This window comes from Actinia tenebrosa, unplaced genomic scaffold (genome assembly GCF_029948245.1).
Source record: "Actinia tenebrosa isolate PJP-AT-01 unplaced genomic scaffold, QUT_ActTen_1.0 PGA_scaffold17__23_contigs__length_9995812, whole genome shotgun sequence".
Classification (NCBI taxonomy): Eukaryota; Metazoa; Cnidaria; class Anthozoa; order Actiniaria; family Actiniidae; genus Actinia; species Actinia tenebrosa.
In genome coordinates, this window is record NW_028292577.1 from 6,383,475 (window position 1) to 6,400,991 (window position 17,517).

General features: G+C 37.8%; 2 protein-coding genes and 1 long non-coding RNA gene across 7 annotated transcripts in view; 1 reads left to right on the top strand and 2 right to left on the bottom strand.

The window, feature by feature from the left end:
- Positions 1-7,464, top strand: LOC116291218 (putative sodium-coupled neutral amino acid transporter 12). Its single transcript, XM_089031915.1, has 10 exons — positions 1-158; positions 440-561; positions 1,157-1,235; positions 1,695-1,806; positions 3,028-3,086; positions 3,308-3,338; positions 4,557-4,656; positions 5,087-5,216; positions 5,734-5,827; positions 6,524-7,464. Exons 1-10 carry the CDS (start codon positions 117-119, stop codon positions 7,258-7,260), a joined length of 1,506 nt encoding a protein of 501 aa, XP_088888041.1. The 5' UTR covers positions 1-116; the 3' UTR covers positions 7,261-7,464.
- On the bottom strand, positions 4,516-6,079 carry LOC116291219 (uncharacterized). Its single transcript, XR_004196566.2, has 2 exons — positions 5,879-6,079; positions 4,516-5,775 (listed from the first exon to the last, which is right to left on the bottom strand). It is a non-coding gene; the product is annotated as an uncharacterized LOC116291219 (long non-coding RNA).
- The window catches only part of LOC116291192 (uncharacterized), a 15,783-nt gene continuing 5,674 nt past the window's right edge, over positions 7,409-17,517 (bottom strand). For 2 of the 5 annotated variants that reach the window (XM_089031913.1, XM_089031911.1), the window contains exons 3-14: positions 17,097-17,244; positions 15,552-15,917; positions 14,301-14,615; positions 12,892-13,234; positions 12,730-12,816; positions 11,883-11,936; positions 11,589-11,639; positions 10,714-10,770; positions 10,452-10,487; positions 10,123-10,188; positions 9,849-9,930; positions 7,409-9,344 (exon numbers count right to left, since the gene is read on the bottom strand). In XM_089031913.1, the coding sequence (XP_088888039.1) occupies positions 9,330-9,344; positions 9,849-9,930; positions 10,123-10,188; positions 10,452-10,487; positions 10,714-10,770; positions 11,589-11,639; positions 11,883-11,936; positions 12,730-12,816; positions 12,892-13,234; positions 14,301-14,615; positions 15,552-15,917; positions 17,097-17,244 (1,620 nt within the window). In that variant the 3' untranslated portion in view covers positions 7,409-9,329. Of the gene's footprint in view, positions 9,345-9,848; positions 9,931-10,122; positions 10,189-10,451; positions 10,488-10,713; positions 10,771-11,588; positions 11,640-11,882; positions 11,937-12,354; positions 12,817-12,891; positions 13,235-14,300; positions 14,616-15,551; positions 15,918-17,096; positions 17,245-17,517 lie in introns of those variants that run through there. The other 3 variants (XM_089031912.1, XR_016120090.1, XR_016120091.1) reach the window with 3 other exon arrangements.

The window sequence follows — 17,517 nt, forward strand, 5'->3', positions numbered from 1 at the left end:
GTCTTGTGACTTGGTCATTTGTCATGGACGATCGCATCTTTGTAAGCTTATATATTTTCTCAATCATAAAGTTTTGATTCCTCGAGAACAGTTCGATTTGTGAAAGAAAAGTCGTAATGGCTGCCGTCACAGAAACTGGAGAGCTGTATTCATCTCCGGTAAGTTTTACGAGGAGATCAGGAGCTGAAGAACGCCAAATGTTCGACGTCCACACGTTTTCAGTCATCCAATTTATAAATTTTCGACCTTCAGCTGTGGGGATACTACCTTTCTTTATTATTCCTTAAGACTTGCCTTACCACAAAAGTATATCCGATTATATTTGGAAAGAGAAATTCCTAAATCTAGAAGTTTTAACGCTGTTATCCTGTCGAACAAGAAGAGAGCCGATAGAGCTAAAAGACCTTCACAAAACTCTTTGCATTTCTTGCATTTCCAGGTTGCTTTCATTTACATCTTCAATCTTATTATTGGGGTTGGAGCTCTAACGATGCCCAAAGCTTTCGCAGGTGCTGGATGGCTTGTTTCGTTGGTTTTGATAGGATTATTAGCATTTATGAGGTAAATAGATACGTCCATGGTTTCGCTTTACGAGTCATTTGTCTTGAAAAATATTTTACTTTTCTCGTTGATGTGATTTGTAATACATAAATAATTGAAGCATTGGCTCATAATATTTCAAATGGAGAAACCCAAATGTATTAAACAGCTACCAGTTGTTTGAGAAATGCATATAAACAGAATACTGAAGAGAAATATTTTTTTTCTTTGATGATATTATTTGTTAAGTGTCTCACATGACCAGCACGATGAACAGGAGTACAGCTAGTAATGAGTCAGGTGAATGACACTTGATCGCTTGTTTACGACTTTTTTATGCATGCATGCAAAGTTTACACATGTACAAGGCCCACTCAGCTCTGAAATAGAATCATGCATTACGTCATAAGTTGCATCCAGTGTTATATTACAGTGTGTTATATTGCAAGATGATGAGGGTGATGATGACGATGATGATGATGCATGATCATCATCATCCCTATCATCATCATCATCATTATTATTATTTAGTAATAAAAAATCATTATTGCTATTATTATTATTATTATTATTATTATTATTATTATATACTTATGCTGCTCCCATCTCTTCATAGCTTTGTTACAGCAACATTCATGGTAGAGGCAATGGCTGCAGCTAATGCACTGCTGAGAATAAAAGCCAAGGAGAAACTGGTATGTCCATATCTTACAGACAGAAAGGCTGACAGGTTTTGCAATTCACTTGATAAGTTAAGGCTACCACTAGATTGAATTGGGATTTACAGTGTAGAAGTTGATTTGTGGAGGGTGGGTTGGGGGGGGGGGGGGGTGGGAACTGATTGGCAAACTGATAAATAAAAAAAAGTCAAGCATCAAACCAGTACGGTAAATTAACTTAATTAACTTCAGTTAGGCTTTATATAATGATGAGCTGAGCAGCTACATGTAGATCAATTTCCTCCAGAAGTTGTTGCATCACAAGCAATCAAATAAGTGGGATTTTGCCAACAATCATATTATACATTAGCTAGCGCAGTGCACTATGACCTCCCTGATTCTAGGGTTTGTCAAGTTTAAGATTTGCACCAGGGAGCCGTAAGCTGGTATATATATGTCATAGGATCTAAACAACTGGTGTTTTTGTATGTATAGGAACAACAAGGAGTTGTCAATAGGTATACAGAGGCTGAGCAAGCTGATGGTAGTCATAGTGAGAATGTTGAGGATTTTGACAGCTTAGATGGAGAAAAGGAGCCATTAATTGGTAAGTTGAAGATGGGCATTTTCATAATAGAGAATATAGATAAAACCTATTTTGCAAAAAAAGAAAAAAAGAAAGAGAGAAAGGAAGGAAGGAAGGAAGGAAGGAAGGAAGAAACAAAGAAAATATGTCTATTAGGAGATTTGAAATTAAAAAATACCAATGCAATCATATGATAGATTGTTGTTCAAATTCTTATGTACTATATAGCTTTCACAATTTTTAACAAGACAGAACTAGAGTTGAAACTGGTTGGAATTTCTAGGTCAATCAGTATGAAAAGAGTATTTCATTTTATTACTTGAATAGAATACTACAATACTTTCTTTATTAATAATTAGAGCACAGCACATGATATGACATTTGACAAAATTAATAGTTAATAATATTATTTATCATATAATTATCCATAAAATACCTACATTTCTCCTTTTCGAAAAACTGAACATGTGAAAATATCGTTACCATGTGTATTTAAAGTGCATATGACACGAAAACATTTTAATGTTAAAAATGTGTATTCTATTGGCATGAATAAGAATATCACAGTTAAATTTGTTTCAAAAACGTATTTCTCTAGAAATTCAAGAAAATTTAGCGCATGTTGTGACGTCATTTTGTTTACAAGTCTCCAGATTTAGTTGCAAATACACGAAATTTGTTTGAATGCAGAATCTTAATTTCGGGTAGTACACTTTTCAGTTTCCCACCATTTGAAGAGTATTTCGTAAGCTATCAAATGAAGCTGAATAGAATATGCCTTTTGTTGTTATTTTATAAGAATTACAATTTATATTTAGTGCATTTCTACCGAATCTAGAGTACGTGTCAACAAAATGACGTCACAAATTGGGCTTAATTTTCTCAAATATCTCAAGAAATAAGCTTTTGAAACAAATTTTATTACGACATATTTATTATTATTAACAAACTATACATTTTAAACGATGAAATGTTTTCGTGTCATATACACTTTAAGCTATTAGTTTATAAATAAAAACTTTTTATAATAATAAAAAGCTTATTAAGTTGATTTTATGGATAATTATATAATAAACAGAATATTACATGGGCGCTTGGAGATACGAAATTTATCTTCTCGTGTTGAAAATCGCTGCGCTCACTCGTTAGAGATCTTTTCAACACTCGAAGATAAATTTCGTGCGCCCATATAATATCCTTTATATAATATTGAATAATTAATATTTTTCTATCATTTTTCAGACTTTTCAAAAGATAAACCTGAACAGCACCTCTATGAAATTACAACAAGAGTTGAAATGGTATGGACTACCTGCTACCATATGGAAAGTCCTTTCTCTCTCTTTTATTTTTATTTTTTTCTTTGACCATTTTTCAGTAATGTCCATATTTTGTCCTTGGTTTAACCATTGCAAAGATGAGAGTATGTGGACCGCGTGGAACTAATGAAATAACTTTAACCATTGCAGTCTTTTACATCTTTTCTTTTTTTTAATATAATCAAAATAAATTTAAATTTTAGGGACAAATGGCAAAGATGTTTTACAGTAAAAGTAGGTGCAAATGTTTGTATTATTCAAAAACTTATTAATAATTCACGAAGGAAACACAATAGAAATCATGACCATGGAGGTGATTTTATATCGGATATAGATTCGTCTTCATTTGCATAACCTTGAACTTGGATTTTCTCTATCAAACTTGGTTCTTTTCGTAAAGAATTCCGTACAATATGAGAACTTACATCATCAGTTTTTGAAGCCGTTCAATAAACTTGCAGATCGTGTTTTATCAGGTCTAAAAACACTCGGCTATGCCTCAGGTTTTTAAATCCTGATAAAACACTTCTGCTCGTTTATTAAACACTACGTAGAATGGTTGTGAGACAGACGGATGATTGAGAGACAGATGAATGATTGCTGGTTGGCTGGGTGAGTGGATGGTTGAAAGAAATCTAGTCATCATACACCCTCTGGATGTATCCCTCAACCAACATACCCCTTCTCCATCTAGCCCTTGACCATCTAGCCCCCCTATGTATATGTTATATTTAATAAAATTAATAAGGTGAACTAATAATGCAAATAAAATCAAGAAACACTTTGAAGTAGTTGAAGAATCGAAACCGGGAATGGAAGCAAAGACTAATCCTTCACAGACTGCTGAGTTTATTACACAGCAAAAAGAACTTTGGTTTTATGTTTATTTCTGTAAATATTAGAGACCTTTAGTATGACGATCTTGCTAGCCCTGCAAACCTCAAACTGCAGTCCAACATCTAGCATTTTCCGTCAGATTTCTTGCAGTTAGTGGTTAGCAGTAAGTGGTAAACGTAATGCTAAAGGTCTCTAATAATACATATAGGGGGCATGATGGTTGGGGGCTAGATGGAGAGAGGGCATGAGGGTTGGGGGCTAGATGGAGAGGGGGCATGATGGTTGGGGACTAGATGGAGAAGGGGGCATATTGGTTGGGGGCTAGATGGAGAGGGGGCATGATGGTTGGGGGCTAGATGGAGAGGGGGCATGACGGTTGGGGGCTAGATGGAGAGGGGGCATGATGGTTGGGGGCTAGATGGAGAGGGGGCATGATGGTTGGGGGCTAGATGGAGAGGGGGCTAGATGGAGAGGGGGCTAGATGGAGAGGGGGCATGACGGTTGGGGGCTAGAAGGAGAGGGGGATAAATGAAAACTCTTAGTGTCAACTGCACCTTCAGTTAATGTTACACAATTAGTTTTTATTAATTTATTATTTGTAATTTTCTCTTCAAGATGGTCTGAGGTTGTTCTATTTGTGCATTGGTCTCTATCTTTATGGTGACTTAGCCATTTATGCTGCCGCAGTGCCCAAGTCTCTGACCTTAGTTTCTTGGTATGTACATTCAAGTAATGATAGTTAATAATGATTATTAATATAGTGCACATTCAACATATCGTTTTGATATGTAAGTCTTTGAATCTCATTTATCTGCTCCAAATGGTGGCCAAACACTGACCACCATGTGCTGTCAGCCAGAAAGAATTCTAAAGTGAAATTCATGGGCTGACAAGGGAATTCCATGTTGAATTTCATGAGAAAACCCATATCACATGAATCTTGAGTCCAATAAAATATTTATCAGCAAATAAACAAAGGAATGATTCTCAAGAGAATTACTACTGGGAATACTTTTTTACATGTCAATGAACCACTGATATGAATAAGATATGTAAATAATATTGCATTAGCCGAATTGGTCTATATTTTATAGCTGTAGATCTGATATTGTTGACTAGACAAGTGTTTTTCTTTATTTCTTTAGCATAATGCCTCATTCTGATTCACACCAAACAATGAACCAGTCCCATGTAGGTAACATCTCTAAATCCAATAAAACTGATGATGAGTGCTGGGGTCAGATTACTAAAGGCAATGTCTATAGGATATATTTGGTGAGATCTGTAGAATTACTAATAGTTTCAAGATAATTTGATAAATGTGCCTGTCTGTGCGTGTCTGCTGATATGTCTAGCTGCCTGTGGATTGCTTGTTTGCTTTCATTCTCTGATGGTTGTCTGTCATTGGGTCTTTTGCTTTCCAGCTTCTCCATCTGTCTGTCATTTGTTTGCTCACTTGCTTCTGTGTCTTTCATTCAGTCAGCGTTTTCTTGCTTGCATTTGTGTCTGTTAGTCGGTCAACGGCATTTACTCACTTGCTTCTGTGTCTCTCTGTCTGTCGATGTTTGCTGCTTGTTTCTCTGTCTGTCTGTCGTTTGTTAGCTTGCTTTTGTATCTGTCAGTCGGTCGATATTTGCTCACTTGCTTCTCTGTCTATCAGTCGTTCGGCGTTTGCTTGCTTGCTGCTGTGTCTGTCAGTCAGTCTTTCTGCTTACATTTCTTTTATGTTTACTTTACTAGCAGTTGTATTTGCTGTAGACCTGTCTTACCACTATCATTTGTTTGTTTCCAGTTGATCTTCACCGTCACTCTTGGCCCATTTACGTTCTTTAACCTACAAAAAACCAAGTACCTTCAGATAATAACAACATTCATGAGGTGGTTAGGTAAGCGGGGAAATCTGTTCACGATTACATATGAATACTGAGTTCGTATACCTTGCAGTGTTCGACTTCCATATTACATTACGGCATGTCGTACCGTGTACGTGCTGTAAGTAAATACTAGACGTTTCTCACTGATCCGATAACCATTCTTATGGGAAGCCATTTAAATGTTGCGGCATGTCGTACCGTGTACGTGCTGTAAGTCAGTACTGTACGTTTCCCACTCATACGATAACTTTTCTTATGGGAAGCCATTTCAATGTTGCGACATGTCGTACCGTGTACGTGCTGTAAGTCAGTACTGTACGTTTCCCACTGACCCGATAACCATTCTTATGGGAAGCCATTTCAATGTTGCGGCATGTCGTACCGTGTACGTGCTGTAAGTCAGTACTGTACGTTTCCCACTGATCCGATAACCATTCTTATGGGAAGCCATTTAACTGTTGCGGCATGTCGTACCGTGTACGTGCTGTAAGTCAGTACTGTACGTTTCCCACTGATCCGATAACCATTCTTATGGGAAGACATTTAAATGTAACGACATGTCGTACCGTGTACGTGCTGTAAGTCAGCTTCTATACATGCCATCGGCGTGTTGGGAATGAAGTAAGAAAATACTGATTAAGCCCCAGCTAGGTAGGTCTGATGTAATCCTATCAGTTAATAGATCTGCTTTGCATTCTCTTTTCACAGCATTTTCGATGATGATCATCCTTGCTCTCATTCGCATTCATCAAGGTAAAGGCAAGAATCTACACGTCAGTGCTGGAGACTTCGGTGGCGTCCCAAACTTATTCGGCGTCTGCATCTACGCGTTTATGTGCCAGCACTCTCTCCCATCCTTCATAACACCAATGAAAAGCAAATCCCATGTCAATTTGATATTTGTAGTGGACTTTGGCATCATCTTATTGTTCTACTCACTGCTATCCTTCTCAGCCATGTTTGCATTCGATGACCTCCTAGATCTATACACGCTCAACTTCCACGCTTATGACCCATTCATTCATTATTTCCTAGCACTATTCCCTGTCTTCACTCTTAGTACCAACTTTCCTATAATCTCAGTAACACTCAGAGACAACCTTAAGAATCTATTCTACCGCGCAGGACACCCATATCCTTGGGTTATTGACAAGATTGTTTTCCCTCTTGTGACCATCTTACCACCAATCGCTGTTGCATTCGCGACGGACAACCTTGAAATATTAGTAGGAGTGACTGGTTCGTACGCCGGGACTGGAGTACAATATATTATTCCAGCCACACTAGTTTACTTTGCTAGAAAGCAATTAAGAGAGTTGGCCAATAGTTATGATAATAAGCACAGGTCGAAGTTTAGACAGAGGTCCTGGATATTCTTTGTCCTTATATGGGCTGTTATCGGTATAGCATTCATAACAGCCAATCATATCATCACAAGGAAATGATGCAACATTTCTCAATCTACTGAATAACAACCCTGTAAAATATTGTGAACTTAGGATTGATAAATAAATGGGATGCCGAGGGGCAAGTTGTTTGTATCTATTTATTTGAGCGACTGTTGATAAGTTTATACTAAAACAATTAGACGTCTCGCTCTCATAGACAGTTTAATGTCATTTTATACGAATAAAATGTAATAAATATAACTTGGTTATCATCTGTAATGTATTCAACTATATCTTATAATTTATCTCGAATAGATGAACGCTAAGTATATAAAAATAATATTTTCAATTGCTGGGTTTCAATCGGCTTATTGATGGTTTTCACAGCGGCCATGTTGGAGGAACTTAACAAAAGAATTGTCAATGAATTCTTTTGTTATATACTCCAACATGGCCGCCGTGTCCTTTGTTATTCAATTCTCTTGGGAATGGTTGAAGACCATCAATAAAAGTCTTTGAATCGCATGGTCAAAATGGTAGCCAAAGACTGACCGCCCATGTCAGAAAGGACTTGCGATTCATTGATGAGCATTGATTGATGAACATTCTGCACAAGGCAAGAAATGACGTCAAGTGAGACCCAGCAAAACTGTACTCTAAGGGATGGTATCAAATCTGCTGTCACATGATTCATTATCAGTCATTTCGGGGTTGAGAGGAAAACTGGGTCGAGTTGGCATTGCAGTGCATTTTGGGACTGTTTTAGGAGACATTTCCAAGGTGGCGTCTACTTCGTTCCCTAAAACAGCCCCAAAATGCACTGGAATGCCAACTCGACGCAGTTTTCCCCTTAACCTCGGAATGGCTAATCATCGACTTTCACATCCCATAATGCCTTGCGTTTTGGTGGGGGTAACCAATCAAAAAACTGTCCCAAATTGAAAGGTTTCTTAATTGAATTCATAATATACCTGCTTTTATCTGTACAATACTGATTATCAGTTTATTCCAAGTTATTTTTGAGTGTACAGATCATGAAGAGTTTTGGATACCAAACAAGGTATTTTCAACATTGTCTGATCAGCCTTCAGCAAAATAATTGGGTTTCTACCCTCTGGTTACCCCTAAAGACGCAAAGGATTATGGGAATGTGAAAGTCGAGAATAGAGCCATAAGCGAGAGGGGACTTAACCCGGCACTACATAAAGAAATAAAATAGGTTTGACCACCTCCACAATATGTTCTGATTTGCAGAGCACACAGTATAGAGGTGAATAACTACAGCACATATGGCAAGTGAACGGTAGTGTGACATTTTGTGAAAGAAAAGACTCCAAAACATCAATAAAAATGTTGCTTAAAATAAGAAATAAGGATCATAAAATTCATAGCATAAAGCAAGAATACTAAAATACGTCAAACCAAAGCATTTTCTTTGATCCATCATTACGATTTCTATATCTAAAAATAATCATGTTAAATTTCTAACGCTATGAACGAAAAAGTCATGATGTCGTTACGCCATATTGGATCTCAAGTCAATTTAAGTCGCCAGTGTTGAAAAATATCAATATCAAAATGCGGTGGCGTTCAGGTAGATATTTGATATTTGGCATTCGGCCATTTTCGTACCTAGACCCTACTCACGATTTGGCTAATGAGTAGAGTTTGGTTAAAAGAATTGCATTTGGCAGGATACGAACAGATTAGACTTCTTGCATGTGACGTCAAAGCAGCTTGATCTAGGGAAAACTAAAGAATTCCAATCTCCTGAGAATAAGCCTGAAGCAAGATGACGTTTTACCCCCGACTCTATACCATAATAGTTTTTAAAATTCTTTCATATTAAAATTTTAGATTCCTTAGAGAATACAGGAAAAATAGTCATAATTAAAGAACAAAAACAATATGAAAAGGATTATGGTCTAGAGACGGGGGTAAAACGTCATCTCGCTTCAGGCTTATTAGAAACTATTTTTTGCCCCAGATTGAGCTGCATTCCAAAGTACTGCAAGGGGTTTATACCAGAAACCGATGTATTAAAGCGACTCTTTGATACTTAAAGTCTTGTTTTATCAGTTGTGCACGACACATGATCCTTCTCATGATCAGGTGGGAGTCTGTGTTTACTTCTCAGATTCCTAAAGGAAAATATTAAAATACAAATTATAGAGATGCATAACAGGTAAACACGTCTACAGACTATGGTTTGAAACGCAACGCAGTAGGCATTTCTTTTGTTCCTTTAATCTGTTTTTTCCTAGTGGGCTACCTGTGTTAATTTTAAATTGGCCGAGTGGGACTGAGAATAAAAAGGCGTCACCCACACCCACACACACACAAAAACAAAAAAAAAACAAAAAAAAAACAAAAAAAAAACAAAAAAAAAAAAAGAAGAAAAACCAAAAAAAAATCAAAAAAGTAAAAAGCAAGATGCAAATCTCAGTCTTGATAAATGATCTTCTAACCACATTAAGCTCTGCTGGCAGTGGCGTTCACATGGTGCTAAGGACAAGTCTTTTCCGGAGAAAAAGAAACAAGAGTTCATCTCCAGAAGAAGATTCACCCTGTATACATGTTAATGATGTTACACAAACTGTAGAGCGGGTAGGAAAAAAACCAAGTCGAAACGATCATTCTCTCACCGGTATATCTATGACTGTCTTGTCATAGTTTGGATTTGAGATAGATGTCTTGCTTGATTGAAAATCTTTTCCTTGTGATGGACTAAAATGAAAACCGAAAAAGAGTATTCTAAGCAACTCCTATAATGTATGGCATTAGTAAGTACTCAATGATTACTCGGCTTCCCATCATGCTTTGTTCTAAAGATCCGTGCTCGTGCACATTGCCTATCATCGCGAGATGTCACACATCAAGTTCTTTTCGCAGCGATTACTACAGCATTTTTAAACCAACCTGTCGTAGACTGAAGGAGCGAGTGTTCTCGGTGGTACTGGGGGTCTCTCTGTGGGTGGATCAACACTAAAACAACGATAACGAAGCAATAGTATGAATCATGCTGCTATTAGTCGTCCAAGTGATTCAACTCATTATTTAGTATACATTCCGAGGTTTAGGGAAAAACTGGGTCGAGTTGGCATTGCAGTGCATTGTGGGACTGTTTTAGAGGACGAAATAGACGCCATCTTGGAAATATGTCTGTTACAAAAGCCCCAAAATGCACTGCAATACCAACTCGACCCAGTGTTTCCCTCAACCTCGGAATATTAGTAATAGTAACATACCTTTCGTATTCATCAAAGTCAGCATCAAATCCAGACCTTTAGAACAAGAAAAATAATTAATGAAACTGAAATGAATGATCAAAGAAACATAGGACAGTCAGTCAGTAACTCACTCATTCACTCATTCCCTCCCTCACTCACTCACTCGCTCACTCACTCTTTTCCGTGACTAAGTAGGTCAGTTACGGGGTCCATTGAGATCTGTCGGTCGGTCAGACATTCAATTTAATGTTATTTCAGTAAACTTCAAGTTTTTACTCACGCTCCGTGATACAGCGGATTGTTCGTCATCTTTGGCAGGGGTTCTTGCAAATCAGGACTGATGAATAACGAATAGAAGAGAAAGAAGAAAGTCAACCATTATTACTACCATCGTGTAAATTAAAATAACTATTATTCCAATTCATAGTTTTGCTTTTGTTGTTTCCCGTCCTAGATCACGTCACAACATATATCTCACTACATACTACTACATACTAGTACAACAGACCTACATACTAGTACAACATACCTACATACTAGTACAACATACCTACATACTAGTACAACATACCTACATACTAGTACAACATACCTACATACTAGTACAACATACCTACATACTACATACTAGTACAACAGACCTACATACTAGTACAACATACCTACATACTAGTACAACATACCTACATACTAGTACAACATACCTACATACTAGTACAACATACCTACATACTAGTACAACATACCTACATACTAGTACAACATACCTACATACTAGTACAACATACCTACATACTACATACTAGTACAACAGACCTACATACTAGTACAACAGACCTACATACTAGTACAACATACCTACATACTAGTACAACATACCTACATACTAGTACAACATACCTACGTACTCGTACAACATACCTACATACTAGTACAACAGACCTACATACTAGTACAACAGACCTACATACTAGTACAACAGACCTACATACTAGTACAACAGCCCTACATACTAGTACAACAGACCTACGTAATAGTACAACAGACCTACGTACTAGTACAACAGACCTACGTACTAGAACAACAGACCTACGTACTAGTACAACAGACCTACATACTATTACGATGGCTATTATATTATTGTATTTTACGTACCTATCATAAATATGTTCGTAGGAATCTTTTTTAACGCACGGTTCGTCAGCACTAATAAAAATAAAATAAAAAAATCAATGAATAATTTCTTCTTTCAGTTCTGGTGCAGTCTTTAGGCAGCGCTTCACTCGCTTGGCTTACTATAACGATGGGAATGGAATCATATTGCACGGCTTTGCGCACTCTAATCCTGTTTCCATTGTTGTTGCTACTGTTGTAGTTCGTTTGCAAGATTAAAGAAGTACGTGAAAAAGTTGTGTGTCAATTTCAGTATATATAGGCCATTAAGCTTACCTAACACATAGAACGTTCACACTTTCATATGCATTAGCATGAGAACCAGAAGACCTTGAAAAATACAAGTTTAGTTAGTAAATGTCTATACAATAAAGATACAGATACTCACCCATTCCTAGTGGGGGCTTGGTCTGATACTACTGGTGTTGCAGTGCATGATACCCTAAGGTATACATATATTCACCCATTCATAGTGGTGGCTTGATCTTATACTACTGTTACCCTAGGGTATACAGATACTCACCCTTTCCTAGTGCGGGCTTGGTCTGATACTACTGGTGTTGCAGTGCATGATACCCTAGGGTATACAGATACTTACCCATTCATAGTGGGGGCTTGATCTTATACTACTGGTGTTGCAGTGCATGTTACCCTAGGGTATACAGATACTTACCCATTCATAGTGAGGGCTTGGTCTGATACTACTGGTGTTGCAGTGCATGATACCCTAGGGTATACAGATACTTACCCATTCCTAATGGGGGCTTGATCTTATACTACTGGTGTTGCAGTGCATGTTACCCTAGGGTATACAGATACTTACCCATTCCTAATGGGGGCTTGATCTTATACTACTGGTGTTGCAGTGCATGTTATCCTAGGGTATAAAGATACTTACCCATTCCTAATGGGGGCTTGATCTTATGCTACTGGTGTTGCAGTGCATGTTATCCTAGGGTATAAAGATACTTACCCATTCCTAATGGGGGCTTGATCTTATGCTACTGGTGTTGAAGTGCATGTTACCCTAGGGTATACAGATACTTACCCATTCCTAATGGGGGCTTGATCTGATACTCCTGGTGTTGCAGTGCATGTTACCCTAGGGTATACAGATACTTACCCATTCCTAATGGGGGCTTGATCTGATACTCCTGGAGTTGCAGTGTATGCTACTCCAGGCATGGAGTTATCTTTACGTCGTCGACGCCTGAGTCATAAAGGAAGCCAATCTTAATAAAACGTCCTATGAGGAAAGGGGAGAAACAGTTTCTCAAAAGCTTACCTTCTGCGTAGAAAACACAACAAGACAATCACCAGAATAACAACCACGAGAAGGACAGCCACCACGACACCAACCAACATTCCGACATTATCGTCTTCCTCCATGCGTGCGAGTTTATTTCCTCCTGCGCTGCCAGGCCTCGTAGAAGGCGATGACTGGCTTTCTTTGGTTATAGAGGCGTCCGTAGCTGGTGGAGAACCCGGGTCAGTCGGTGGAAGTGATGTAAATTGTTGTGTTATCGTGGTAATGGTGTCTGTTTTAGGCGAAGGGGATATGTTAGTAGAGGAGGGAGGGGATGACGTACTAGGTGCTGATGTAGTGGTGCTTGGTGTAGGTGGTAGTGCTAGAAAAAGGGATGTTAAAGGATTAATATTAATATTATCAATTTATCACTTATTTATCATTTATCACATTTATCTTCATACAGGTGACAAGTAGTATTAGAAGTGCAAGTTGTTGGATGAATATTAGAAATTAGTAGGAGAAGCTGGAAAAAATAGAGAAATAATTCAAGTTCATTAAGAAACACAATAAACCGAATTAGTCAGTGTTTTTCCTTGCCAAAAGGTTTAAGATTTAAGTTATTTTCGCTATATAGTTATTCAGGTTCAACATCACTATTGCATTAACACATAAAGAAAATAACTTATAGTAGAGTGGTTTTCCTAAACCCGTGAAATACACACTAGACCCTAATTCCATTGTGTTCTTTTGTTCTCATTTCACTATTATACACTAACTAATGGTATTTGTTTCACGGGTTTATGAAAATCTATACTATGAATTAGCAATAAGATAGTTGAACAACAGTTGAACAAGCTGTTCGCAAAGCGATATAAAAGCAATTCTATAAAAAAGAGCAAGAATGATCGCTAGCGCTCCGTCATGATAAATTACGCGACTATCACAGCCCAGGACGACTAAGTACTTGGCTTTTGTCAAAAACAAAAATACTATTTCAGACCGTTGGAAATTTGTTGGACGGAAAATAAAAAACCAGATGTCTCAAATTATAGCTAATTTTCTGCATCACGTTATCATGAAAATCGTGACAATTTGGCGATGCATAGTAATTTTGAAGCACATATAGTTGCATAAGTCCCGGGTCGCACTAGAGGGCAAAACATTTAACTATTCCTAAGATCTTGAACATATAAGCCAAGTGAGACTGATTTGCTCAGCCGAGAACAAAGCTTGCATGGTGTACAAATTTCAAAGGCCAGCGAGTACCTCGGAGGCAGGCAAAACCAATACAAAACCTCGAAACAAACGTTTCGTAAGATTACTAGCTGCTAGCAATTCTAAAAATTGTCATCTTGTTCGACCCGACCCCCAAAAAATCTCAAAAATTACGCGCAAAACATTTTGAAAGAGACTTTAGAAGTGGCTAACCCCTTTTTAAGCCTTACTTTTAATGACTGTTCCAGTGCACTGGTAATAAACAGTCAACCGAGGTACAAGACCAGATCCACAGGATAGCTCAAACTGACGACTAGATACATCAATTTGGAAGGATTCGTAGTGTTCACACAGAGATGTAACAGTGTTCAGCGCACCAGACGCTTGGCAGGTGGTGTTGGTAGGTACACTACCGCAGTGACTGGAAAAGGGAGCCGTACCATACCAAGCATGCAGTATCTTGATGGACTTGGATGGGGATGAACCGCAGTCAAGACGTAACGTTGATCCATTGCAGGCTTCACCAAGCTGAATATCATCGACCCCTGAGGTGATGCGGAATGAGAAGGGACAGATTGGTTTATGAGAATAATTGATAGCCCTGAAGAGAGTGCTAAAGGAGTGTATCAATAGCGCAGCGCACTGATTCTAAAAATAGCTTGAAGATTCGGACAAACATTGCATTCTGTTTAACCACTACGAGGATTATACGAACCAATTTTATTATTTTACTTAAAGTTACAATAATAACCCATGTAAACTAAGATCAACTGCGATCGGCTGTGAAAATTGTCCGCTGAAAGTAAACTTGAAAGTTTGTTCGTCCGAATTTCACCTTTGTCTTCGTTTTTATGACGTCACGACTGCGCTGCGCTATTATTGTGATTTTGTGCTTGAAAAATGGGATTTGAAGTTATGGGAATGGGATTTCGGTCAATGGGATAGTGAACATAATCTTTATAATGAAAATTCCTTTTAGAATTAATTACGAGTCTGGATATTTAGCAATAGGCTCCCCGAGTTCAGAATTCTCGTAGGTTGAAATAAGGATTACACCTCACGCATGAGACACAAGTTGCCAGCTCTTGGTAAGGAATATAAGCATGTTCAGGATTAATATCGTGTGTCAGCACGGGTCAGTACAGGTTAACGCATGTAATATGACGATGTTCAAACTTGTGTTTGCTTGCGTTTTCATGTGAATAGCCTAAGACATTGTTGTGATTGTGTGACACGTCACGCCTCGTGATTTAGAGACTCGTGTATCAGATTATTGCGCGTCGTAGTTAATTTTAAGTATATACTGTAGTTTTGTACTGTGTTATCCGTAGTCAGAAATAAACTACTGAAACAAGAATCATTACAACATTAATATATACACTATCCTGCAGCCAATCAGCACGTACATTTGGTTCAATCCATCTACCAACCAATCAAATTATAAAGAAAATAATAGTAATGAATTAATAGGATGATAATACCTTTGATGAATGAAACAAACTGGGCCTCAAATCCTTTCCTTGGATGAGTACCAGACTCTGAATGAAAATGAACGCGTAGCTTGTTTCCCGTTGCCTTGACAACCTGGATATCTTCGCCATTACAGTAGTGACCAATAGAGGATGATACATCAGTGGGCCCATCTAGAGCATCAAAGTAATCACCACCAAAGCACAACCAAGACGCACCATCGTTGACGTCAAAATTTTTAAAGAATAATCCAACTTGCTTGGATGTGTCTGGCAGAGTGATTATCCAGGTACAATCTACTCCCCTGGGGTACGGGGAGGGGTAGTTTGGTGAGGTGATGATTCCTGTGGGCTGGTCTATTGTCTGGGTACATGTATCTGTGAAGCATGAAACAAACTTACTAAACAAGACAACGAGATGATTGCAATAAGATATATTAATATTTTTGATACTATTCAAAACAAAAAAACTATTCTCAAGAGCCCAAGGGGGGGGGGGTTGGGTATAATTTTAGTAAATATTGCTTGCAATTGATTGTAAAACCGTATTTTCCGTCTTTTAGTCTGGGATAGGGTATACAATTCTTAGTTTAGTTTTAGTCTGCGGTAGGGTAAAATCAAAATTTTAGGTCTGGGATAGGGTCAGGGTTTTGAGGTCCTTGCGGCACACCCCTACCCAAGTTGGGGTGGTAGAGCCCCCCCCCCCCCCCCCCCCCCCCCCACTCCTGGGCTCAAGAGATTTTAAATGGGAAAATATTATAACGATAATGAGTGACATAAGCCTTTGTTATTCTTGTGCCAACCAGAGATCTATTGGCTGGTGACACAAAGCAACTTGTGATCAGCTTTTGTGAAAATGATTGGCATATTCACATCACAATGGTACTTTTGCTATAGACATGAAGTATTGCGATGCCTGCAGACCATATCACAAAGATGTATGTACAAAAGAAATAAAAAATGATGATGATAAAACATAGATGTCATGGGCAGTAATTAATAAATTAGACTGTACATCAAGGTGTTATTGGGTCTGAGAAATGAAGAAGTATAAAGTTTGATAATAATAAAGACAAACAAACAAATTAGAAAATAGAGGTGTGCACCTTGCAATGAATTGTGAAGCAATTTAAAGAAGAATGAAGGCCATTTGTAAGGCTTTATTCTGAAAAACCTTCTACTCAACAAAACATGGCGACCAGCAACAAATACAATTAACCGCTGCCCACTCGCTGGCTCTAACCTAAGGTAACCTAGTAATCTATAATAAGAGTATACTCTATAACAATACTACAATAGTCAATGTTCATAGTTTATAAATCAGTACACACCTATACCCACTGAACACCCCCAAAACACAACAACCCCCCCTCCCCCAGTAAAGGCCTGTAGTAAGGCCTGGATATGTGGAGCGGGGGGTTACATAATGTCATTTTGCGTTTGTGTCACTGATTATTTTTGTGTTGTTAAATGAAAAGCTGGAGGGGCTGCGGCTCCCCTTGCTACTGGACTGCTGCATACAGAAAAAAAATTCCATTTCCAGTAACAGTTCCTTACCTTTATCATTAGGGCAACCATATATCTCAACTCGCAGGCACATGTCATTTTCAAATGTGATTGGATATATTCTCAGATACTTTGTGACAAATGTCTCATGAAAGCTTATTTCCTTTACTGTGGTTCCATCTGTGTTGGCATCAAATTCCTTCAAAAAAGGGCAAAAAAAATGAATATGAATTGAAAAACATTATTTTACATGTAATGCCATATCTATAAAAAGTCAAAGTATTTTTTTTTTTAAATTTAAAAAAAAATTCAAAAAAATTAGTTAGAAGACAAAACATATGTCTAGTGTTATTAAAAATATATTAAAACTCACAATCAAAAAAGATTTTTGTCAATCTGATCATTACTTTTAGCATATATTTGTCATACTAAGTTTTGAAAACAAAATAATTCAGCTTATATAATCTGACTA